The following is a 27711-nucleotide window of genomic DNA, read 5'->3' as shown; positions in this document are numbered from 1 at the left end:
AATACATAAAATATACAATTACATGAAAAATATAAATACATAAAGAATACAAATACATAAAATATACAATTACATGAAAAATATAAATACATAAAGAATACAAATACATAAAATATACAATTACATGAAAAATATAAATACATAAAGAATACAAATACATAAAATATACAATTACATGAAAAATATAAGTATATAAAGAATACAAGTACATATAATATAAAGTAAATAAAATATACCTAATGACCCGAAGACGACGAAGCACCCAGTGTTCGTTGTGGACAAGTGCGTCTGTTATGTCCTTCTCTCTTGCAAATTGTACATCGCACTTTTTGGCTTGCTTCTCTCCAATCCATTTCATTATGAATGCGCGTACTTTTTGGCCGACCTTGTTCTCTTAGTAAGTCCGCATTTGGACGAACTTCTGCAAATGATAATTCTGGCCAATAATCTGGGTGTTGAATTGAATGGAAGCGGCCTTCATAACAACGCTTGAAATTGGACAATTTGTAGCATTCATCAATAAGTGGTAGGTATGTCATACGCATGTAATTACAAACTGCAATTACATGAGAGCATGGAATCTTGAATGATTACCACTTATTGCAAGAACATGTTCCTTCTTTCAAGCTCAAAACTTGGGTGTGTTGTCCTTTATAGGGAGAAATCATACTTATGCCAGTTTGTACTTCGAAAGTTTGACTTTTCCTGTCAATGGATGTCACCGTATGTGTAGATGCTCATTTTTCCCACCTCTTATGTTTTTTTAGGGCATATTCTATATATATGTCCCAAGATCGAGTGCTTCACTGATTTCTTATCTCCGGTGTTCAAAATACAGTATTGTGCGATAAAATGTTAGCCTAACCAAAGAAGTAATTGGTAACATTCTAGCACCTTTGAAAACACCGTTCATGCATTCAGTTGCATTGCTTGTCATCCACCCATAGCGGTACCCACCGTCGTGTGACTATGTCCATTTTTCCAAGTCAATGTTTGAAAAATATTCAAGACATTTAGGGTGTAATTGTTTCAATTCTTTCATGCATCGAATGAACTTACGCCTTTGGTATTGATTTTCGGCCTTAAACACCAAATTTTTTAGTTGCTTTGATTTGTATTTTGTATTGAAATTACTGGCAACATGGCGAAGACAATATCGATGGTACGCTCTGGGTTCACTTCAACCAATTTCTTCATTATTAATTACAGCAAGAATGCCCTTATGTCTATCAAAAATCAAGCAAATACCCTCTCTTTGGGTAACATATTTATGCAATGCCCACAAAAACCATGACCAACTGGATGAATTTTGACCTTCGACGATAGAAAAAGCAAGGGAAATATATGTCCATTTGCATCAATGGATAAGGCTGTCAATAATTTCCCTTATACTTTCCGTAGTGATGAGTTCCATCAATCTGGATTAATGGCCTACAATGGTTAAACCCTTCTCTTGTAGGACCAAAAGACAAAAAAACTCGTCAAAAAATAGTCGTACCTGGCACATCAAAGGGAAGGAAAAACCAATCTGTTTGTGCTCCTGGATTGTAATGAACAAGAGCACTCAACCCATACGGAAGCTCCGAATATGATTTTTCCCAATCACCGAACACAACAATCAACACTTTTCTCTTGGCTTGCCACACCCATCTATAATTGACATTATAGCCATATTGTTTTTTAATGGCTTCTTGGAGTAGGGCCATAGGTACTCCAGGATCCGCTCTAACCAAATTTTGAATTTCAATACTCATAAAATTTGAATCAAGCTGTGAATGATCCTGTGCCAATTCTGAAAACAAACATGAGTGTTCGAAGTTTGGTGATTTCGAACATCCCATGAGTTTTACACTGACATGCCCATAACCTCCAAGCACAACGTCACTCCATGATTTACATTTAACATACCAAAGATCCTGATTTGATTCCACTACAACAATTTCGTAGTATTCTATCACACAATATTTTTTTATAGTAAGCTGTAAATCTTCTTTGGTATTAAACAACATTCCTTTTTGTATTAAACTACAGTTATCTACACCTATATTCCTTTCTTTCAAAGTAGACCCTAGTTTACACGTTGAATTTGTCATTTACCAATCTATTTGGGTGAACCTTTCCGACGGTACCAACTCAAGATCATGTTCCCACTAATGTCGTTTCCAAATAATTCATCAACTTCAACGTCAATATCACTATCTCCATCATTTCTAGGTTCAAGAATAACTAAATCTTCAGGACGCATCGACATATTTATTATGATTTTTTCAACTGTTATAGTTGACAAAAATATGTTAATATGTCAACCCAACAAAATCCAATTTCTAAGTTTAAATTATAGGATCTAAATATTATACATTTAAATCAGCCCAAATCTAAGATTCATAAACTATATATTTAAATGAGCCCAAATAAATAAAAAAAAATATAAGATCTAAGATTTAAGATTTATAAACATATACATATAAGATCAGCCTAACAAATACATATATTTCTAAGTTTAACATACATATATTTCTAAGTTTAAATCAGACCAAACAAATAAAAAAATATAAGATCTAAGTTTTAAGATTTATAAACATATACATATAGATCAGCTCAACAAATACATATATTTCTAAGTTTAACATACATATATTTCTAAGTTTAAATCAGCCCAAATAGATAAAAAAAAATATAAGATCTAAGTTTTAAGATTTATAAACATATACATATAAGATCAGCCCAACAAATACATATATTTTTAAGTTTAAATCAGCCCAAACCTATGAAACACATATACTTCATATGAGGCAAAGAATCAGTATCAGACACGTATCAGATACCGATACTTCTAGATACTTCCCAGATACGTATCTGACACGAGATTTGACGTATCTATACTTTCAGATACTTTCCAGATACGTATCTGAAACGCGATTTGACGTATCTATTTCTATGCGTACTTTTTTTAAAGAAAAAAGACAAGTAACTCATTTAATCTTTCCCAATCCAAAATTAGACAACCTATTGAAAAAGCTCACTACTCGAGTCTAAAAGAAAAATAAATAAATAACGGACCAAACCCTAGACTAGAATCATCTAATCTCCATTTTCACATTTGAGTCCCAATAAAGTCCACCAAAATATAAACCATTTGGATATCTTCAACAATAAGTTTTTCGTTTATCTTCATACTTCTCTCTCTAATCTTATTCTTCTTCTTCTTTACAATCTGAGTCACTTTTCTATTGCATTTTATTAACTATTGTACTTCAACATCTTAGATGTTGCTTTTTTGTTTTGTATTTCAGTGTTTGTATTCTATTTTGTATTATTGTTATTAACTTGTATGCTAAATTTATCTATATCCTATATTTTTTTAAAGAAAAAATGTATCTTCAACATATCAGTATCCTCATTTTTTAGAAATATATATATTAAAAAATATATAAAAAATGACGTATCCATATCAAGTTTTTTAGAAATAGACGAATCGTCGTATCTGATCGTATCTGTATCGTGCAGCCATCTGTGTCTGTACTTCATAGGCCCAAACAAATAAAAAAAAATATAAGATGTAAGTTTTAAGATTTATAAACATATACATATAAGATCAACCCAACAAATACATATATTTCTAAGTTTAAATCAGCCCAAACAAATAAAAAATATAAGATCTAAGTTTAACATATAAAATCTAAGATTTATAAACATATACATATATTTCTACATTCAACCCAACAAATATATCATGAATCCATAAACTACACATTAAGTTCAGCCTAAATGCAAACAAAATGATATATATAGAAAAACTAGAGAAACAATTTTACCACAGAAGCGTTCAGACGATTTTGGACGAACAAACAAATGGAGGACAATTTCGAACATTTGGACAAACGAGCAAATGGAGGCGTTTGGATGCACAAGACAAAAGAAAAAGAGGAAGATTTCAGAATTTTGGATGGAGAAACGCAACAAAAGAAGGCAAAATCGTTCGGATGCTTTCGGAAGGCAGAAAGCTCAATGAGGAAGAAGAAGGGGCGGGCAGCGATTTAATGGAGAGGAAGTCGTGTACCAGGTACACGACTTAAGGTAATCATGTACCGGGTACACGATTACCTCAGTCAACCCTGCATGATTGCCATAATAGACTGCGCGTGTCAGGTGGGCAGGGACTCGTGTACCCTGTACATGATTTAGAGCTAATCGTGTACCCGGTACATGATTAAGGTGTAATCGTGTACCCGGTACACGATTTAAAAACCTATTTTTTGGAATACTTTCCCTCCAACCCTATTTTGTCATTATATATTAAAAAAAACATTATTTAAAAAAAATTCGTTTGAAGTGTAGATATCGACCCAAATATCGAGGTATCTAAATATTTGATTTCGATCCATATTTCTAGAAAATTTATAAAATTTCAAAATTCAAAAAAATAAATTTAAACATATTATAAATATTATGATAATAATATCCATTAGTGTCCATTGATTATGTTTTATCCCCTCATATCCCAAAGTATTGTTCACGTGTCTCAACATTACACATTATTAGTATGCATGTAATCTACCTCTTACTTGCTAAATTGGCTATAAATAGTGACATTTTGTGGGTTTTGAATTTAAAAATATTAGAGAAAGTGGAGAAATCCATCTTTTTATTTGGGGTTTTAACATAAAAGACCTTAAAATAAAGCTATATTACATTAATGTCTTGAACATTTCATTTTTTACCCAAAAAAAAAAATCCATTTTTTACATTAATGGCTTAGGGCTTCATGCCCATTAATGTTTCTTTTTTTAAAAAAAAAAAACCATTGACTCCTTCAGGTCCCCCTTCTTCCTCCTCTCTCACTTTTCTCCTTCCGTCGATTTCACACCCCTCCACTGCTACCATTCACCCATCAGATTCGGCCAACCGTCGCCATCCCCGTTCACCAGTCTGTCGTTTGCTCGTTGGATTCGACTGTCATTCCCCAGAACATCACGTGCCATTTGTCCTCATTCATTAGTCATTCGCCCATCGGAATCGACCGTTCGGCCTCATTCATCAACTGTTTTCCATCATCATCAACTTTCGATCACCGGCCGCGGGTTGTCGAGGTAGGCCACTAATTGTCTTCTCATTGATTCTCTCTTCCACTCGTGGTTTACTCCCTTCATTTGTGTTGTGCACCAAGATTCAATTGCCTATACAGATTTGTGCTGCCTATGCCAGAAGAAGAATAAGAGATGAAGATGGAGGGCTATGTTTTATAAACCCCATATGAAGATAGAGATATGAAGTTGGACTTTGTTCGTGCCACCTATACAGATCTGCCGCACCAAGACCGAGGATAATTTTCTTTTTTTTTTTTTAACCCTAAATATATATGTTATAGACCCCTAAAGGAATATGTATTCCTTTACTTGATATATGTTAATTATATATTGTTGTATGTACTATTGTTTATTTGATATATACTGTGATTTAGTTGAATATTAAGTCAATATTTAATTTATATACTATGTGATAACTGATAAAGTAATTCGATTAAACAATATATACTTTTAATTTTGTATATTGTAATATCTACTGATCTTAATTTTGTATATGTTCCAAGGTATATTAACAATGTTTATACTTTTAATTTTGTATATTGTGATTTAGTTCCAAGGTATTTGTTAGAATATAAAAATTAATTGAAAATTTATTTTATTTAGATTTTATATGTTGTGATATATACAAATTTTGATGTGTTGGGATTTCTGATTACTTAAATTGATATATATCTTGTAAATGAAATTTATGATATATACTGTCATTTATGTCGAACATTAAGCTAATATTATTTATATATTCTGGTATGTTTCATATATTAAATTATACGGTGATTTATGTCAAACATCGAATCAATCTCTAATGTATATACTGTGGTATGTTTCATATTAGTTAGAATATTTTCAAATACCTAACAAAATGTTTTGAGGTATATTTTAAATAGCCATGAATCCGCCAAAAAAAAAAAAAAGTGAAACCAACGAAAATAAAAAAATAAATTTCATTAAATGTATTTTTCTCTCTCCAATTAAATTAAATAAAGGGAAAAATCTCAACAAGTAAATATATTTTCTCCCTCCTTTGAAAATATGAAAAAAAATCATATTAAATACATTTTATCTCTCCATAATAAATGTAGTTTCTCTCTTCATTATTAAGAAAGTTTTGAAAATAGGGAAATATATATAAAAATCGGGAATAAAAATAATAAAAAGGGTAAACTTGTCCAAAAATAATACTATAAGCCTTTGTTGAAAAAAATTTAAATTTAAAGACATTTTTGAAAAATATGGTCTAAAGAGGATATTTTATGTAAAAAATCTCTTTTGTTATTTATTTATTTCATATATTCATATATTATGTTTAATTTATTTTATTATTATATTATATTTATTTTAATATTATATTTTATTGGTATTCATGCTCCCGTTGTGCTCCTCAAGTTCACAACACGTTATCAGCACGAGCTCCTATCGTTTTCCTCGCTAAAGGTAAGTCCTAAAGGTACGTCGGTTTTTCTCTCTTCGTTATAATTAATAAATTAAATGTTGTTTTACATATTTGATATATATTAAACTTCTAATATAAATACAATATTTTTTAATAGTGTTACTATGAAAATATTATAAAATTAGAATTTGTAGCATTTAATATTAATAGTAATAATTATTTGTTATTAATGTTTGGTGCCAAAATACACCTGGATTCCATAAAAATGTGATCATCGAAAAAGAATTTTTCTTCTTAAAGCTTGTCGTAAATGAATGCACTTGAGGCTCCAAAATTTTAAATCAATATGTTATAGAAGACATTTTATACATTTCGGATATGCTCCTACAGTAGCAATATTGAGAGAAATGTTTTAAACAATATTCTGAACTAATTTCATGTCTTCTTATGGTCGAACAAAATAACGAGTTATTGATGAAAAATAATGAAACTCGACCAATTGGAACAACACAATTCTCTGAAATGAATGTTAATAATCGTGGTCAAGGTCGTGGTCGCATTCCAGGTCGAGACCGTGGTAGAGGAAGAAATAATTATTATTTTCATTGTGGTTGTTCTAATCATTCAAATTTCAAAAAAACCACAAAAAATGATGATCACAAAGGAAAAACTTCACAAGATAAGAGTTCAATAAGTGTTGAAAATAAATACTTCCGACGTGAAATGACTAGACAGTGGTCACATACCTGTCGTACGTCAAAACACTTAATTGATCTCTATGAATCTTTCTTGAAGGAAAAATGGAAAAATGTGGAAGCAAATTTTGCATACGAGGATAATGAGATATTTTACCCATCCAATATAACAAATTTGGATGTGGCACATTTTTTCAAATCTCCTGAAGAGAAAATTGGCACAATTGATGACATAACAAACGTTTCTTTTGATTTTGGAGAATATTTAGTATTAATGTTGTCCATTTTTTTATTTTCATGTTTTTTCCTTGGTTAATATTAAATTTTATATATTCCAAGTGTTGTTTTTCTTATTGTAATTATTTTCTTTCAGTGAAGAAATATGGATCATTTTCATATGTTGGATGCCTAAAAAATAAGTAAAGAAGATCTATGTCTGGCAGACAGTGTAACTACACATACAATATTGGGATTAGTGTCCTAATTCAACTGGAGTCTCGTAGTTTGTAAACATTGTACACATCGTTATGAATAAAATAAGAGTTATTTTATTTGCATTTACTCATATCCAATAAACAAAGATTCGTGGTTATTGTATGTAAACTTAAGCATGTATATGAGATATACAAGTTGATCATGCCTTAAGTAATAACCTAAAAGGTCTGTAGTATAAGGATAAAGGAGGGATACCTTATCCTGGTGACACTACGGATACGACCCGCTTTGTAGAGGTTTACAAGTGTTGTCAACTATTATAGATAGTCTGATCCTGACCAATCATGTAGAGACATGCGAGCGGGGGTGTCCTATACAAAGAGTTTGTATAAGACAAGACCATGAGATGATTCATCTCTTTATAACACTATTGATACTTGAGACTTACATCTCACTTAAACAACCATAGGTGACATGACCTTAATCCTGAGTGTTTTAGGAACTTCTGCCTTTGAAGGCGGTCCTTTGATTAATATGCGTGAGAGTGGCAAGATTGCCAACTCAACAAGCCTACCTTTTTGGAGATTTATTTGATTGGGAGCTGGAAACTCAGTTAGTTTTACAATACTATAGCTGTTGGGATTGATGTCCTAATTCTCCCGGAGTCTCGTTGTTTTGTAAAGATACACATTTTTCAATGAATAAAATAAGTGTTATTTAATTCTGGCATTTATTCATATCTAATAAACAAAACTCCTTGGTTATCTTATGTGAACTTAAGCATGTATATGTGATATACAAGTGGATCATGCCTTAAGTGATAACCTAAATAGGTCTGTAGTATAAGGATTAAGGTAGGATACCTGATCCTGGTGACACTACGGATACGTCCCGCTTTATAGAGCTTTGCAAGTGTTGTAAACTACTATAGATGGTAGATCCTGACCATTCATGTGTAGACGTGGAGCGGGTTCATGTGGAGACGTGAGCAGGAGTGTTCTATACAAAGAATTTGTATAAGACCTAGATCACGAGATGACTAGACTCTGTATATAACTTCGTTGATATTAGAGACTTACATCTCACCTAAATGACCATAGGTGACACGACCTCAATTCTGAGTGTTTTGTGAACTCCTGCCTTTGAGGGCGGTCCTTTGATTAGTATGGGTGAGAGTGGCTAAATTGCCAACTCAACATGCCTACCTTTTTGGAGACTTGTCTGATCTAGGAGCTGGGAACTCAATCCACAAAATGGAATTCACTCATTTTCCGAAGCAGGGATAAGTAGAGAGATTGCTCCCTTAAGGGCTGATTCCGGAGCTTGAATATAGTGGCCACAGCTTCTCTTTGGAAGGGAAGACTCAGTCATAGTAGGACTATGACTTATGTTCATTAGAGGGATCAATGGTACTTAAGGAGACAAATGTAACTTTGAAGGCATAACGGTTATTGGCCCAGCTGTACTTACGAGAGATCTGTGAAGGGTTGTCGCACTGCTGATTGGTTAAGATGAACACATAATATATTTGTGGTAAGGAGAGTTCAGCTGTCAGTCTTTAGTGAAGTGCATGGCAGTTAAAGGATGGTAGAGCCCGTGACTAAAGAGTTTAGTCAGTTATTCATGTACCGTTGGAGCTTCGGAGCTAAAGGTCCATGAGGTCCCCTTGGTAGCTTGGATTCTGTTGAAGATCAATTCTTGGTGTTGATTTGAAATGTTCAAATTAGCAAGAGGTATTTTGATTATATAGGATATAATCGGTATGATGTATGAGATACATCTAGTGGATTGATGTAAATGAGATTTACATTAAGTACCATGGAATAGAAAAAGAACTATGGTTTATATGTTTCATGAGATGAAATATTAAAACTATAGGTTATAAATATAGTATGATAAGTTGGTTATCATTTATGTTTATAATAATATTAATTATTAGATAATTAATACTTTTTATTTTGAATAACCAAAGTAGTGGGTGGTTATTGGTTCATGGTAACCGTGAGTTTAAAAGGAAAGTGGTTTCCTATTTTGAAAAAAAGTTTCACAAAAGATTGAAAAGAATTTTGAGTTTTCTCTTGGCGTATAGAAACTCACGTAAGTCGTCAAGTAAATACAGATTTACTAAACGACGGCTAGGCGAGCTAAGCGATCGCATAGCTTTGCTAGACGATCGCTGGCCCAAGGTAAATGATTGTGTAGAGTATATACGCGAAAGACCAAGCTAAACGATAGAGCTAAACGATCGTATAACTTTTGGTAGATGACCATATAGCTTTATTTAAACGATTAGGCATCGACCTATACGATAGGTCTCAGCCATCTCCCACTTGCCCAGTCGTGTACGCGATCGGTGTTTCCTCCGTTCGTCTGCCTCATACCAAGTCCGAACAGAGCCCACCCTCTGGATTCTCACACCGAGAATACCAAGGTCGCCTTATTGGTGGTGTCAGACTCAACTCGACACCGTTGAGGTTTTCTGGAGGCCATTCGTGGTGCTGTGGAGTTCGTTCGTGTTGCGGAGGAGTTCGTGATCGAGGAGATCATTGAGGACGAGCGTGAAGTGTTCATGCGGTGTTGCGGTCGTGTAGATCGACTGCTCGTGATTGCTGTTGTTCGATCAGAGTCGCGCATCAGAGCATGGAGACGCTACTGCATTTGTTTGTAGAGTTTTACTCTCTATTCCTTTGTATTTTACATGCTATAATTTCTGTATGAATTGCATAACCATTTTTTTGAAGTTGATTGTAAATGTATATATTCATTCATGATTTTAATTTGGAATAGTCTTGTTCCACTGCTCATGGAAATTTTGATTTTGATTTCCTTCAATAGCATGCTTGATTGGGGAGCTGGGAACTCAGTTATCACAATTCAACACGCATGCTTCACGAATTATAAACATTTAATTTTGCAATACTATAGCATTCAACCTTGACATGCGCTAGAATTAGTAAAACTTAATTAAATAGCTTAAAACATCATGCTTAAGAAATTCCATGAAAACTTTAAAATCATAAGTATAGACTTTAGTTGCTTGGAAAACCCATAAACCTTAGCACGAAATTCATTTGGAACGCATCTCCTTTTGAAATAAATACTTTTGAAGACATTTAGTCACTTACGGGTCTTTAGGCTTGTTTTTCCTAGGCTTGGTAGGCCTCTCCGATGGACGTCTCTCCTACACATAAGAATAAGTATTTTAGTTACTACTTTGGCCCCCCCTTTTGAGACTACTCTTTTAAACCAAGCTCATACTTAGCCAGAAATTGCCTGTTTGTCTAAAATTTTTAGATTCAGCTTCCAACATCAATAACTTGAAAACCAGGACTCATTTTAAGAAAGTTCCTATTTCAAACATGCTCAGAATTTTGTTAACAATGTTATCACAAAATTCCAGCGTCAAACTTCTTGTGGTTTGACCTGTGCCTTAATCTTTCTAGATGAACCTAAACCACAACTCCCTACTTGAACAAAGATTCTAATTTTAAATTCCAAAATATGTAACTCAAACCCCATACTTTATCTTGCAAAAGTTCTTTCTACAAACTTGCTTGAAATGGTGATAACAATAATACCTTAAAATTTCAGCTTGAAAATTTAAGTGGTTCGGCCTAGATATACGATTATTTGTCGAGTGCCCGGAAATGTTCGAAAACGAACCTTCATCACTTCCTTCCTTTTTCGACCCTTTTTCTGGTGAGAACTGATAACGAGTAGAAATACACGTTATTACAGCGCAAATAAGTACAACAATGAGAGAATGCGATGGTAAAAATAAACAATATCATGTCTAAAAGCGCTAAATTGAAGAAATTACGATCGCAAGCGCCCATCGCATAAAATTGTGATCCAAGGAATTAGGCGTCTGCATGCTTGAAAGATGGCGATTGCAAAGTCATGCGATCATATGCGATCATGAGAAGTTACTCAGAAAGTGGCCGCATAAAGACTGCGCATCAAGGTGACAGCATAATAAATCATGATGGGACGGAAAGTTGATGATGGTTGAATTCGAATTTAGTTGACAAGTCGTTAAAGCCACACTGTAGCAAGTACACTCAACTTTCGGTGACCATTAATTGGCGCATTAGAGCAGGAGATTTAATGACCGCCCATCATTGCAATCATTAGAGAGAAAGGTTGTTTCACCTTGAGCTCTATAAATACCGAAGGCCACCATTGTAAAAGGGGTTGACAAGTTAGATCATATACAAGTTAGAGAGCCGTTAGTCTGTTCACGTACATACTCGTACTTAGATTTAGAAGATGGAGACAAGCTAGGAGACGAAGAAGCTGAAAGATCGTTCCCGGACAGATCGATAGATTTCCGGTAAGCGCTACAAAGGGAGAGAGGGCCAACACTTGCGAGAGCAAGAATATTCATCTGGACAGAGTTAGTGTGAAAAAGACAGTGTAAAAGGCCATGGGAAGCAAGACATTGCTTACCGAGCTTCTTATCTCTAAATTCCATTGTTATTTTGTATTCAGCACTTTATTTATAGAAAATGGAACTCTCATTTCAATCTATGTTCAATCTTTCCACATTTCACATGAGTAGCTAAATTTCCGAATGGGTTGAGAAGTTCTTAGCTAGCATGACCTAAGATTTACATTTTATGTGATCATCTTGTCTTATGTATGTGTCATTCACCTTTTAGAGATACTTGAGACAGTAGTCTAAAGATAGAACCTAGACTTGAGAGAGTCAGATTAGAACCGCATAAGCAAGAAATAGAAACTCAGACATAAGTTCTATCGCTATTTACACATCGCATGCACCCTAGAAATAGGATATGATAGTATGCGGTAACCTTGTTTTATGTGTGCACCATTCATCATCGCATAGACAAGAATAGAAGCTTAGACATAAGTCCTATCGACTTTTTCGTATACATCGCATGCATCTTAGAAATAGGAGTTATGGCATTTGCATTGAGAGATGACATGTTGTTATTTTTGTGTAGCATGATCGCATAGTTTGTGCATAATCTTAGGAAGTGTTAGCTAAACCCCTTCTCAATTCGTTCATCGCATACTCATTGTAACTCTCGATTTCATCAACTCTTCCTTCGAACTCCGTTGCATAGGAAATATACTTAATCAAAACACCATCCAACTTATTTGTTTTCACCACCCAATTTTGGCCTCACAAAGCTAATTAATTTCTTATAGTAGAAAGAAATAAATAAAAATCAAATTATTCACATATATAATCTAAATTTAAATATTCAATTTAAACATATTCATTATCTTTCCCAATAAATAATCAAATTTGAAATTTAAATGTAATATTTATATAATAATAATAATAATAACATAACATTAGATAACTATACTAAATAAATATGAAGAAACTAATTGGGGACGGGATGGGAAATGGGGCGGGGGTAGAGACGGGGAATTTTTCTCACGGGGAATTTTCCTCCACTAATCGTTTAGCTGACGGGGAATTTTTTCCCCTCATTCACTCCCCCATTCTGTGCCTATTCGTGGAATCCTAGCCCTGTTGGGGGTGAGGCCCCGTGGGTCCCCATCCCCGTGGGAAAATTAGACATCTCTACTCATACTCGATGCTCGGTGGCATTTATTTGATGTCTGCCTTATGCCTACTTGATACTTGGTCACCACTCTTCACGACTAACACTTAGTCATAATTTCTTTTTGCAAGGCTAGTTTAATAAGTATCTGAGAGCCAAGATTTCCATACTTAGACATTTTTCCTTCTTCAAACATATCCTTTACCCTAAAACCCACAATTCCAATCTAACTTAAATATTTAACCCCATTACTTTGCTAAACTCAATCAATAAACATAATTAAAAAGGGAAACTAAGGTGTGGGTTTTACAGAGAAAGCGCTCGATTGCGCATGAGTAAGGCGCTAAGCATTGAGGCATTGCGCGAGGGTGATTGCACTAGACGATAAGCGCTAAACGATGAGTGCAAGACGATGAGGTAGACAATGTGCGCTAGGGTGCACGATGAGCGTAAGGCTGAGCATTGAGGTTGGGTGTGCGTGCTAACAAGTGCACAGCAATGAGCGCAAGGCACTGAATACTCAATGCACGTTAGAGCTATGCGATGGAGCGAGAAAGTATACAATGAGGTATGCGATTGTGCTGGAAGGCTGTGCGATTGCTTGGAAAGCATTGGCAGTCTTGATGTAAGGTACATGAGGCATGCTGTGTTCGGTGGTTGTGCGTGTAGAAAGGCTTAACGTTTGGTTGGTGATGTGTTCAAGACTAAGCTATGCGTGGGCTAGGACATGCATTGGTCTAAAGTATACGACCATAGGAAGGACACGATAGCCTCAAGGTGAGCTATACATTGGCCACATTGGGCGATGCATTGTTTGAAGGAGGCATGCGGCTAAGTAGTTGCAAGCGTTAACTTGAGAGTTGAGCCTTGGGTTGATGATTAAAGGGAAAGGATCAGCTTAGTGAACGATTAACTAAGCCAGCTGTCATGCTCAGGTTTGTTGTTATCTCTTTAAGAACGAGGTGGCAGCTTAAGGTTTAAAATAAGTATACAACTGCAAGTATAAAAGGGAAACTTAACTTCAAAGAGAAGATTTGAGCAATTCCCTCGTGCAAATGGAGTGATTCCATAGCCATTCAAACCCTGAGTTTGACTAGTTGTTGAGGTTGAATTTTTGGAAGGAAATTTAAGAGGAATTGGACTAGAGATTGAAGAATCTGGCTGAAGGTGGAGCTCTCTGGTAAGCTTGGGCCAGTCTTCATGATTTGTGGATTTCGGCCAAACAACGAAGAGTTATGAGCTGAAATTTAAGGTAAGCTTGCTAAGACATTTTAGAGAATGTTTATAGAAGGAAATTGCTTAAGAAAATGCCGGTAAAATTAGTTATGCAAATTGAAAGTTGAATATGGAATCTTGAACAAGCAGACAACTGCTTGGGTTGAACAAGCAAGCAGCTTAAAGGGCCAAACGGTGATGCTGAACACATGCGTTGAAGGCTGAGTTGTGTGCAAGGGATAAATTGGCGCAAAGTTGTGCTGAAGCAAGTGGTGCATAACTAAACGAGCGCATGATGCATGCGTTGATGTGCCACAAGTTGGGTGCATAGGCTGAACAGTTGGCGCAAATGCTAGCTATGCATTTAGCCATGCGATTGGCTGAATAAATGTAAGCTGAAAGATTGGACGCAGCTGGAAGCATAGGAAGCATGAACGCATAAGGAATGCGTTGGATGCATGGTGGTAGGCGATGGTGAAGTAGTTGCTATCTAGTCAAGTTAAAGCTTGAGAATTTGGTTAAGTACTCAACGCCGCCTATTGGTGCTGGGCATTGGAGGGTTTACATCAAAGACAGTTAGTGACTTTTAAATGCTTTAAATGATATGAAAACGCCTTATGAATGATTGAGTAATTAATTTTTACTTAAAGTTATTTATGATAACTATTTTCAAATAGTTTCCAAAGTAACACATCTCTCTTTAATGTTATGTTATGTAATTTAATGATCATGAGTATGCATTAGTAATAAATACCTTAAGGCAGCTAAGTCTTAGTATAAATGAAAATATGCCTCAGAATATATGAATAGCTCAGTACTAAAGGACTAAGTGTGAAGGTACTGGAGGTGCGTTCTAGACATGAGTTCTAATGATGTCTACGTGCATGTAGGACAAGTAAGACTAGGTAAGGTGATGGACAAAGGTGACATACCTTAACCTAGGTTAATACGGGGTAAGGTGGTGAACAAAGGTGACATACCTTAACCTGTGTGAGTATGAGAAAAGCTAGGTGGAAGGTAGTAGACAAAGGTGACACACCTCAACCTAAAGTAACATGGAGAGTAGGACAAAAGGGTTCACTCTCAGGAAAGAAGCCAAGTATTAAGAGTTGAGCAAGAGGGACACTCACAAAGTAAGGAATAGTCCAGCTATATACAAATGTGATATGTTATGTTAATGTTTATATGAATACTGTTTATGTTTTCAGCTAAAGCTTTCAGTTTTACTATCAGTTTTATGTATGATCTTATGTCTTAGATGTTAGTCACTCACTAGGCTTCTAGCTCATGTTTTCAAATGTTTTTCCCCCCAGGTAGCGGTCACTTCCCAGAGGACGTCTTTGCTGCTGCTCTGTCACTCAAAGACACAGGTTGAAGAAATTGATCACTCTGTAATTGTTAATACATATGTGTCGGTCATATGGGGACTAGTGTTGTATGTTGGGCTCACTAAGTTGTAATGTACATAAGTAAATGTATGAACAATATTTAAAACCCTGTAATGTAAATGTGTTCAAGTTTGATTAATCTATTCAGTATGTTGATGAAATGTATGTATACCAGGGTTTAAGATAGGTCGAATAAGTTAGTTAAGCAGTAAGTGCCAGCAAAAGGGTTTGTAACTACTGCAGTCACATCTCCTTCCAGGCTAAGAGTGTAATCTGGGGTGGGGTATGACAAGTTGGTATCAGATCATAAGTTTTTGGAAAGAAAGAGAAAGTTTATGTATAAGTATGAGTCCTAAATGAGTCCCTAACATGTGTACTTTATAATTAAGTAAAAGATGTCGAGGAAAAGTGGCAGACAGAGCAAGCAGACAGAGAAAAGGAACATTGACCCTAGCGTTAAAGGTCCTGAAGTTAGAAAAGACCTAGAACCATACAGGAAAAGAGTCAAAAAACCAATAGTCCCAGAAACAACTTCAGAAGGAGATTTGAGTGCCCCACAGGTAGGGACAAATCCTTCTTTAGAGAATTGAGTAATCGACAGGATTGCCCAGAGGTTGACGGCCAGTATAAGTACAGTTCAGACAAACTTAGAGAAAAGATATGGTATTGAGAGGCTCAAGGCTCTAAGTGCAACAACATTCAAGGGTACCAAAGGCCCGACAGATGCTAAGGTCTGGTAGATTTAATTGAAAAATGTTTTAGTGTAACGGAATGTCCTAAAGACCAAAAGGTCAGGTTAGTAGTATTTCTGTTGGAAAAGAGGGCAGAAAAGTTGTAAAAAGTTATAGCTACCAGAAGAAGTAGTTCAGAAGTTATGTTATGGCCTGAGTTCAGAAGAATCTTTGAAGACAAGTATTCTCCCAGCTTCTTTACGGAGGGTAAGAGGGAAGAATTCCTCAAGTTAGTTCAAGGGCTCATGACGGTGGCTGAGTATGAACAGAAGTTTATAGAGTTGCACAGTACGCTCTTCCAATTATGGTAGAGAAAAAGGAAAGATGCAGAAGGTTTAAGAAGGGACGAAGAAAGGAAATCCGTACTTCAGTAACATCAACGACTAACTGGGCAGATTTCGCCCAGCTAGTGGAAACAACCATTAAGGTTTAGAAGAGTTTAGTTGAAGGAGAACAGAAAGGTAAAGGTAAGCTTGAGATAACAAGTGCAACGGAAGTAGATAAAGAAAAGAAGTTAACACGATTATCCATCATTGGGGAACATGTTATAGTGAAACAGATATATGTTATTACTGTGATCAAGCGGGAAAAATTAATAGGAATTGTCCCCAACAAATCAAAGAAACTCAGAAGAAGCAAAAGCAGAAATCTCAAACAATGGAACCCATGAGACAAACTAGAACCAAAGGAAGGAGTTCCACTAGAGTAAAAGAGAAGGGAAAAGCAAAACTGTCATTGCAGTAAGGTCAAATAAAATAAAATAATATGATTGAATTTTTTTTATACCTCTACATATTAGTATTGTTTGAAGCATGCTTTATTGCATTATAATATAATATTGAAAGAGTAATTGCTAAATTAGTTGCTATTATAACTATTAAAGGGAATTTAGAAATGCATTTGTACACAAGTTAATGTCATAGAAGCGTAGTAGAAGCATGGTAAAGAAAAGGTTATAAAGTCTCACAACCAAAGGTTATTGTGAAACCCTAATTATAAGTAAGCCTGAGCAAATTTCAAGGACGAAATTTCCTTGAGGGGGAGGTAATTGTAAACCCCAAACTCTATTTTTCCCTACATAAGTGAGTAATAGATAGACTAAGAAAAGACTAAGGATATGTTAAAGTAAAGTTGTAAAAGGAAGTAAAGAAAGTAGGAAAATGAAGGAAAAAAATTCTAAGTAATGGAAAAACCTAGTCTTGGGTGAGTTTTAGATAGTTTAATAAATGAAAAATTGGCTAAATATAGAAGCCAAGAGTAGGCATGCATTGCTGTTGGGAAGCATTGACGCATGAGGCATTGTGTGTAGCAACTAAGGCTTGTAAAGGTTGTGTGAGGCTAAGTGTTGAAGCCAAGGACAAACTATGCATTGGAGCTAAGGATGAACGCATGAGTTGAAGGATTTTTCATGATGCATTGACAAGGCATGCGGCAGCAAGGGGCTTGTAAGGTTAGTGAGCATACGAGCAAGGTAAGCTGAGCGTTGGCACAAGGCTAGATGATGAGCCTAGCACCCACGTGCAAGGGATGCGTTGAGGCTTGCGTGATTGTGCAGCGAGGAAGAGCCATCGTGCAACGAGTATGGGCCAGGCGCGAGTGAGAAAGCGCTTGGTTGCGTGCGAGCAAGGCACTGGGCATTGGGGTGTTACGCAAGGGTGATCGTATAGTGCATGTGGGGCTACACGATAGACGCTAGACGAACGATGAGTGCAAGATGATCAGGTAGATGATGTACGCTGGGGTGCACGATGAGCGCAAGGCTGAGCGTTGAGGCTGGGCCTGCGTGCTAACCAGTGTGCGGCAATGAGCGCAAGGAGCTGAATACTCGATGCACGTTAGAGTTATTCGATGGAGCAAGAAAGTATACGATGAGGTATACGATTGTGCTAGAAGGCTGTGCGATTGCTTGGAATGCGTTGGTAGTCTTGATGCAAGGTACATGAGGCATGCGATGCTCGGTGGTTGTGCGTTGAGGAAGGATTTAATGTTTGGTTGGTGATGTGTTCAAGACTAAGCTATATGTGGGCTAGGACATGCGTTGGTCTAAAGTATACGACCATAGGAGGGATGCGATAGTCTCAGGTGAGCTATGCGTTGGCCAAGTTGGCTGATGCATTTTTTTAAGGAGGCATGCGGCTAAGTAATTGCAAGCATTGGCTTGAGAGTTGAGCCTTGCATTGATGATCAAGGGGAAAGGATCAGTTTAGTGAAAGATTAGCTAAGCTAGTTGTCATGCTTAGGTTTGTTGTTATCTCTTTGAGGATAAGGTGGCAGCTTAAGGTTTAAAATAAGCATACAGCTGCAAGTATAAAAGGAAGCTTACTTTCAAAAAGAGGATTTGAGTAATTCACTCGTGAAATGGAGTTATTCCAGAGCCATTCAAACCCTGAGTTTTTCTAGTTGCTGAGGTTGAATTACCAGAAGGAAAGTTTAGAGGAATCAGGCTAGAGATTGAATAATCTGGCTGAAGGTCGAGCTCTCAGGTAAGCTTGGGCTAGTCTTGATGATTTTAGGATTCCGGCCAAACCAAGAAAAGTTATAAGCTAAAATTTTAAGATAAGCTTGCTAAGACATTTTAGAGAAAGTTTGTAGAAGGATTTCTTAAGAAAAGGCCCGTAAAATTAGTTATGAAAATTGTAAGTTGAATATGGAATCTTGAACAACCAGTTAGTTGCTTGGGTTGAATAAGCAAGTAGCTTAAAAGGCCAGACTGTGATGCTGAATACACGCGTTGAGGGCTGAGTTGCGTGCAAGGGATAAATTGGTGCAAGGTTGCACTGGAGCATGTGGCATGTGACTGGACGAGTGCATGATACATGCATTGATGTGCCACAAGTTGGGCACATAGGCTGAACAGTTGGCGCAAATGTGATTGGGTGAATGAGCGTGAGCTGAAAGATTGGACGCACCCGGATGCATAGGAGGCTTGAATGCATAAGGCATGCATTAGACACATGTTGATAGACGATGGTGAAGTAGTTGTTGCCTAGTCAAGTACAAGCATGAGAATTTGGCTAAGTACTCAACGTTTATTGGTGATGGGCGTTGGAGGGTTGACATCAAAGATAGTGAGTGACTTTTAAATGCATTAAATGATATGCAAAAGCCTTATGAATGATTTAGTAATTTATTTTTACTGAAAGCTATTTATGATAAATATTTTCAAATCATTTCCTAAGTGACGCATCTCTCTTTAATGTTATGATATGTAATTTAATGATCATGAGTATGTGTTAGTACTAAATGCCTTAGGGCAGCTAAGTCTTAGTAGAAATGAAAATGTGCCTCAGAATATATGAATAGCTCAGTACTGAAGGATTAAGTGTGAAGGTACCAGAGCTAAGTTCTAGACATGAGTTATGATGTCTACGTGCACGTAGGACAAGTAAGACTAGGTAAGGTGATAGACAAAGGTGAAATACCTTAACCTAGGTTAATACGGGGTGAGGTGATGGACAAAGGTGACATAGATTAACCTATGTTAGTATGAGAAAAGCTAGGTGGAAGGTAGTAGACAAAGGCGACACACCTCAACCTATTGTAGCATGGAAAGTAGAACAAAAGGGTACGCTCTCAGGAAAGAGGCCAAGTATTGAGGGTTGAGCAAGAGAGCCACTCTCAAAGTAAGAAATAGTCCAGCTATATACAGATGTGTATATCATGTGAATTTTTAGTAGAGTGTGAAACTCATGAATCCATTCTATGAAGAAATTGAAAAATGGATGTTTTCAGCGAAAGCTTTCAGTTTTACTATCAGTTTTATGTATGATGCTTATGTTTTAAATGTTAGTCACTCACTGGCCTTCTAGCTCGACCCTAATTTTTGCTTGACTTCGTTTGATGGCGTTTCCCTCGAAGATGCTAGTATTTATCGTCAACTTATTTTAAGTCTTAGTTATCTAACAGTAACTTGTCCTGACATTGCATATGTTGTTCACATTGTAAGTCAGTTCATGGCTGCCCTTCAAACCATTCATTTTATTGTTGTTCTTCGTATTATTTGCTATGTTAAGGGGACTCTAGGACATGACCTTCAGTTCTCATCTCAATCATCCCTGGTCTTATCCAGTTACTCTATTGTTGATTGAGCTGGTGATTCTATTGACCGTCATTCTACCACAGGTTACTGTTTCTATCTCGAAGACTCCCTTATTTCTTGGTGAAGTAAGAAATAGAGTGTTATCTCTCACTCTAGTATGGAGTTCAAATATCGCACCCTGGTTGATACTACATCTGAGTTATTGTGACTCTGTTGGCTTCTTGCTGGTATAAGAGTTCCTCAGCTGTCTTCCACTATCTTTCACTGTGACAATCATAGTGCCATTCAGATTGCTCACAATGATATTTTTCATGATCGTACCAAGCATATTAAGACTTGATGGAACACGAGACATACGCAGCGAAATAAGGATCTAATTACACTCTAATTGCTTTTAATTAAAAGGAAATTAGCATGCAAATGTATAAAAAAACAGTAAACTAAAAGGAATAGAATACAACCTTTGTAGCTCCCGAAAAATGCTTTTTCTCGCTGAATCTTAACCCGAACTCTTCCGAACCACCCCGCTATTCTCTGGACTCAGAACCAGGTTGTGGGACCCGGTGAATGAAGGAATGAAAAAGGGAAGAAAGAATGGTTCAAGGTTAATATGTGAAAGAAAGGAGAAATTTTGGTGAGAATTTTGGAAAAGCAAGAAATAGAAAAAAATTTCAAGAAGAAGAGAAAAAGATTTCAAAAACCTCTTTTTATTAAACAAGTACATGCATCTAATGCATGTAAAATCTCACCAAAATTCAACACCTCACAAAGCACTAAACCAAAGTGGGCTATGTGTCATTCTATAATGTTTACACATAGTCCATTTAAGTTAGTAGGATTATCCAACAAAAAATGTTAGATAATTCCATTAACTCTTAGTCAAGGGCAAAATGGTCTTTTACTATTTGGTCAAAGTCAAACTTTGACTTTTAACGAAAAAGTCAACCCTTTGATTTTTTACAGTTTTGACCCTCTTGACTAATTTTGACCTCCCGAATATGAATCCGCATTCATATTTTTTAAATTCAAATCACATTTGTATATAGAGCACCATACAAAAAACTGATAGCGATATCGCATATACTTGTCAGTTTTAATCTCTTTTCCTAATTCGAACAATTCGAATTAATCCAACATACTATTCTAAGTTTAATCCAAATGAGCTAGCAGGGGGACCTAATGGACTTTCAGATCATGAGCTCCAACAATCCGAGATTAATCGGTAAAACTCTTTAACCTAATTAATCAACGTTTATTAACTAATGGGTCATTCCACTAAAGTCCCGTAGTTGCACTCCTCTCATTGTAGATATATTTTTGTCCATCTGATATAACCATAATCAGTAAGTCAATCTTTCACAAGTTGTTCGTGGTCTTGGCTGGATCAAAATACCGTTATACCCCCGAGAACACTTCTTGTTCCTTCAGTTCCACTGAACCTCTAAAGAACAATTGATTAGTGGTCCAACCAACAAATCTAGTCCCTCTCAGCCTAGTAAGAGGGTGGGGCCCCTTGTTCTTATTTCGAAGTCAGCACTTAAGGGAACAACCTATCTACTACCCTTAGAGACGGGTAGGAGTGAAGTTCGTCTTACACCCTATGTCCCCAGCTATTTATCCGGTCTTAGCCCTGAAATGAGAGGCTTATTGAGCCAGCGCTGTTAAGCTGCTCTCACCCATGCAGTAGGATGTCTACTTCATATTTTCTCTTGACCAAACATGTTAATTTAATTTCATTATTAGTTTTTTTTTCTTGAGAAAAAGCAAAGGTTTAAGTTTGAGGGTGTGATAAATGTCAAAAAGTGTATATTTTCGCTATCTATTTTGCAACTTTTCTCTAACAAAAGAACCACTCTTGACCTCGAAATGGCCTAAAATGAGTAAAATGAGTAAAATAATTAAACACATGTCATTTAACTGATTGAAGTTACTTTTCGTTGTTTTGAACCAATCCCATGAGCTTTACAAAGGTTTTTTGTTTTTTGTTTTAATCACTTTTGCAGGAAACGCCAATGATGCGCTAGGATTGACCCTCTAATGCACCTGCATCATGCCCTAGTTCGAGTCAAACCCCGCCCAATCATTTAAACTTGTTGTTTTCTTTTTATCTTCATCATATAAATCTCGTAGGGACGTTCAAGGCACGTAATTTAGCCCTCTTTCAACCTCTTTTGCCTATGTAAATAGAAGAAACCATCAAGGATCAACAATCTCTATTCCTTAGAAGAAATCCCACATGTTACATTTAAGATTCTTTAAGAATGGAAGTTCCTTTGAAGAAAAGTAGTTTTTAGGTCACTCTTACTTGTGAGAATCTGTGTAGAGTGAGAATTCACCCTTGAAAAAGGTTAAATCTATCATAGAGAGTCGTTTAGAGTGAAGTTTTGACTCAAGGAGTTTGTTGCTACTGGTTTTCCATCTTTCGTTTATTTATTTTGTTATGTTAAACTAGCCATTAAGTGTACATGTAAGTTATGTCTTATACTATGAAGGTTAGGATAAAAATTAATTTCACAAAGAAATATGGGACTAAAATCCTATCCATAGGTTGTCACTTAATCTTAAATATAAGGTACAACATGGGACTTAAACATTACATAAACTAATCCAAGTCTTAATTAGCCATAAAAATATAGGACTAGCTGCTTAGGCTCCTAAAAGAACTTGTAAAACAAGTCTAAAAAGTTTTTGTCCTTAGTTGGCTGACATTCACTTGATGCTACTGTGTAGCTCAAGGTATAAAAGTCTGCTGGTTAAAACATGATTCTTAATCCCTATTGTCATCTACTATTTACTTTAATATTTAGCACACAATCGCAAGCTCGCTTTTTCCGACATTTACCCTCGGTTTTGCATTATTAGTATTTTTTTAGAAATAAATAAAGAACTACCGGTCTCTTAGGATACGATACTTTGAATATATTTCATATTTACTACTTTTGACAGTGCATGCTTGGACTAGACTTCATAAAATCAATTTTTTTTATCACTCTTATACCTTTGGTCAATCAAGAACTGAGAGAGTGAAAAAAAGAGGTAAGAGGGAGAGCTAAAAAAGGATAAAATAATAAAAGATCAAATGTGAGAGAAGGGATAAATGGTGTAAAGTGGAAAAAAATATGGTGTGGGTGAGATGTAATTTGTATTCATAAAAAAGAAATACCACATATCGTGTTTGGGTGTAATAAAAAAATGTGGGGCCTACAATTGATTCCCATTACGGATTTAGGTAAACAACCTAAAAGTAATTGGGTGGGATCCAGTTTCCTATAATAGGTTTCATCGATTACATTTGTAGGAAGGTAAATGCATCCTCATACAAATATAATTAATACAAATCAAACAAAAGAAGACAATGAGATATTCCATTTCATTTAAATTTAGAAAAAAGATGTCAACATGAGTATAACTAACATAAACTTATACTATAAACTTTGAGGGTAGTGGTTTAGTTTAATCGGCCCCAACCCAAATGTTGTAAAAGAAAGGCCTATTTTTGGACGCTATTCATGAGAAGAACATCAGAAATGACTCGATCCAAGTTTGTAGAAGATGACCCACCAATTTTATTACAAGCCTCCTCCGCCTTCCTCTTCCACTCTTTGGCATTTTCCCTCATGGCTTCACCCTTTTCTCCTTCCATCAACTGTCTCACAAGCTTCTCCACTTCCTCCCTCTTCACATCACTCCCAATCTCTAATCCAATTCCCCACTCTGTCTCACAATAACGACTATTCATATGTTGCTCCGAAAAGAACGGCCACGATATCATGGCCACTCCTCCCACAATGCTCTCCAGCGTCGAGTTCCATCCACTATGCGTCAAAAACCCTCCTACTGCAGGATGCTTCAAAACCTCTTCTTGGTTACACCAATTCCCCAGCATCCCTCTTCCTTCTGTCACCGCCACAAACTCCGCCGGCAACACCGCTGTCTCCCCTTCCACCAGATCCGGCCTTACGATCCATAAGAACGGCTTCCCACTGTTGGCGAGTCCCCACGCAAATTCGATCAAGTGATGATGGGACATGGTGGTGTTGCTTCCAAAGTTGGCATAAACCACTGTGTTGGGCTTTTTTGAATCAAGCCATTTCGTGCATTCTGATTGCTCCATCCATAGATTTGAATGGATGTCTTTCACTTTCTCATCGTGGATTAACTCAGCAACTAATGTGTTGATTGGACCAATCGGGTAAATGGGAGGGAACTTGGTGGAAAGTGCTTCCAAAACATGGTGTTCTAAGGAATCGAATGTGTTTATGATTATTGCATTGGCTTGGGGGAGTGTTTCGAATTGTTGGATGTAAAAGTTGAGCATTATGTCATTTTTGTCGGTTGTTCTAATGAAGCTTGGAATATCTCTCAAACGGATTTTTGGCATCGGTGAGACCCATTCAATTGTTGTTTCTAGATGTCCATTTGTCAAGAACTCTTCATCTACAAGAGGAAAGAACTAAAAGATTATATTAAAATTAGAGGAAAAGATATACATAAAACTCTTGTAAGAAAATTGAATAATGGTTTGGAGTTGTTTTGGTTTTTTTTGGAATCCAAGATTTCAAGACCACGAATGTCTGATTACCCATTTGTTTTGTAGTCTCAGACAGTTCAAGTTTGTAGATAAAGATAAATTTAATTATATATAGATGTTTGAACATAAGACCTCTCACTTTGATATTATCTTAAATCACCAATTTACTCAAAAGTTTAAACTTCTGGATAAAGACAAATTTAATCATCTAACATAATTGAAATAAACTGATATAAACTAAACTCTTGAAATCTTCTATTTATTTTACTTCTCCGATAGTCATCGTTCAATAGAAAAAATAAAAATTATTTTAAATAATAAAAATGCTAGATAGTAAGTAGTCTATCACGATCTATCGCAAATCCATAGTGAAATTTTACTATATTTTAAAATATTTTGATTCATTTCTTATATTTGAAAACATCCCACTAAAACAAATACAATCAACTATATCATGGTCCCATATTGTCTTCTTTTAAAATAGGTTCAAGTATTTGAAATCTAAACAAAAATTAATATTTAATATAATTTTTTTTTATAAAAAAAGTTAAAACAGTAAAAATTGACCTGCTTTAAAAAAAATACATGTAAAACTAATATAAAAGGAATTCATAAATATTAAATATTAAATTAATAAAGACACTTGAATGTTATATATATATAAATTATCTGAAAATTAAAAAAAAAAAAAAGAAGATATTTACATAATTTCATGACATTTTCATTCAGAAATCTAGTAAAATAAACGCAAAATTGTTATATATGACTAAATTATATTTTTCATTAAACTAAAGTAAATAAAAGTGTGTTTTATACTAAAAAATAAAATACTTGGTGCATGCATCCATCTCACCAATTTCTTCAACTATAATTGGTCATTTGACCCTTTTTCTCACTTTTTTTTTTTATATTTTAATTCAAATATGTGATGAGAGTGAGATGTATCAAGATGGATGCATTCATATCGAAATATTGTTGTTAGAGAATTGTCGTTCTTACAAGTGACAACTCTGCTAAATTTAAATCCATAATCAACACCGAATATTATCTTAATTTTTTTTTAAATGGATGAAAAATATAAAAATATAACAATCAATAAAGATGGCCAGTGGCTTTAAAGTATTAACGAATTTTTTTTTGGAAAAATCATTAATATTTTAGTAAACATTAAATAAAATACTAATTTGATTCCGACTTATCTAAAATAAAAAATATATATATTATTATGATTTCGGCACGTAGTTTGAGTTAAGTTCTATATTATTTTTAAATATCTAAATTTAGTTATTCCAATTAATTTATAGTTAATTTTTTAATTCTTTTTTCCTTTAACTCGGTTTTTGTTAAATCTTCTAATATCCATCCATGTCTAGAGTTATAGTTCAATTCATATAAAGTGTATATTATCGATTATTGGTTTGAAGTTCAAATCCCTCACCTAACATACATACTTACCTTCAATTTCGATAGAAAATCAACTTCAAACTAATAATTATTACCATTAGTAAGTTCAAAATTAATAAAAATATATGAAACTAAATTAAACAGTTGAGAGTCAGACTAACAATTAAACATTTAATTAATGATTTAATAGATCAACATAATCCCTACGCACACAAATTTTCAAAGCTTGACATCTAGTAGAACTTAGATTATATCAAAATTCCGAAAGGAAATAATTTTGATTTCTTGTTTAATAAAAAAAAAAGGTAATTAATTCTAATTAATTCTAAGAATATATATATATATATATATATATCATAGATCGATAAGATGCCTTAAAATTGGTTGATACCTTTAAAAGGAACGAAGTCTTGTTGAATAAGCTTGGTATACTGCATATATCCAAGGCACCCACAAGCACTGGCTGTCCAAAACATGGCGATCGGAATACCGAACTGGCGGGCGGCGAAAATGGTGAAAGTCATGATCCCATCGCCAATAATACACGACACGGACGGAACGTCGCCACTTGAGTTGATCTCTGAAATGAGGTTGCAAAATGGGGCCAAGCAATTGTGGGAGGTGGAATAGCAGAGTGAGGAAACATGTTGGGTGGCATTGGCGTCGGATGGTGGGAGGCCGTCGGGAATGGCTCTGAAGTGAAAGTCGGGCAAACCGTCCAAAGAGTTAGGGCCTCGAGATTTAAGGAGGCGTCTATGGTTATATTCTGTGTTGACAAAAGTTATGTGAAAGCCTTTGTAGTGAAGGAGTTTAGCAAGCTTTAGCATTGGACTTATGTGGCCTTGAGTTGGGTGTGGGACAAGCACCGCATGGGGTTGTTGGTGTTGTTTCTCTTCATCTACTTTGGAAAGAGAACCCATTTCTCTTAATTCTCTTGAGATGATTTGTTTTCAGAAATGGGTTAAGTTTCCCTTCTTTTATAGGAGAAGCCAGTAACGGATAACTTTGAATAGTTATCAAAAGACAAATTTTCAAAAAATGTTAACTTATTTACAAAAATAGAAAAAGAAATATTAATAGACTTCTATCAACATTTACTGGTGACAGAAATCTATCCGTGATAGAAATTCTAAGAAATTTTAAATGATTAAATTTTGCTACTTTATATAAATGATTTGTTTTTATTTTTCTATTTTTTGAAAATTTCTAATAAAAAGTTTACTTTTGATAGTTTATGTATAATAATTATTAGACTA

General features: G+C 35.3%; 1 protein-coding gene across 1 annotated transcript; it reads right to left on the bottom strand.

The window, feature by feature from the left end:
• Nucleotides 1–23868: 23868 nt before the first annotated feature.
• LOC150029916 (7-deoxyloganetin glucosyltransferase-like) lies at nt 23869–27498 on the bottom strand. Its single transcript, XM_090310270.1, has 2 exons — nt 26847–27498; nt 23869–24957 (listed from the first exon to the last, which is right to left on the bottom strand). Exons 1-2 carry the CDS (start codon nt 27373–27375, stop codon nt 24011–24013), a joined length of 1476 nt encoding a protein of 491 aa, XP_090166396.1. The 5' UTR covers nt 27376–27498; the 3' UTR covers nt 23869–24010.
• Between the last annotated feature and the right edge of the window lie 213 nt (nt 27499–27711).

This window comes from Benincasa hispida, unplaced genomic scaffold (genome assembly GCF_027475165.1).
Source record: "Benincasa hispida cultivar pf3 unplaced genomic scaffold, pf3_genome.v1.1 HicScf817, whole genome shotgun sequence".
In the NCBI taxonomy this organism is placed as follows: Eukaryota; Viridiplantae; Streptophyta; class Magnoliopsida; order Cucurbitales; family Cucurbitaceae; genus Benincasa; species Benincasa hispida.
Note: the sequence above shows the minus strand (reverse complement) of the source record. Positions and strands in the feature narration are given on the sequence as shown.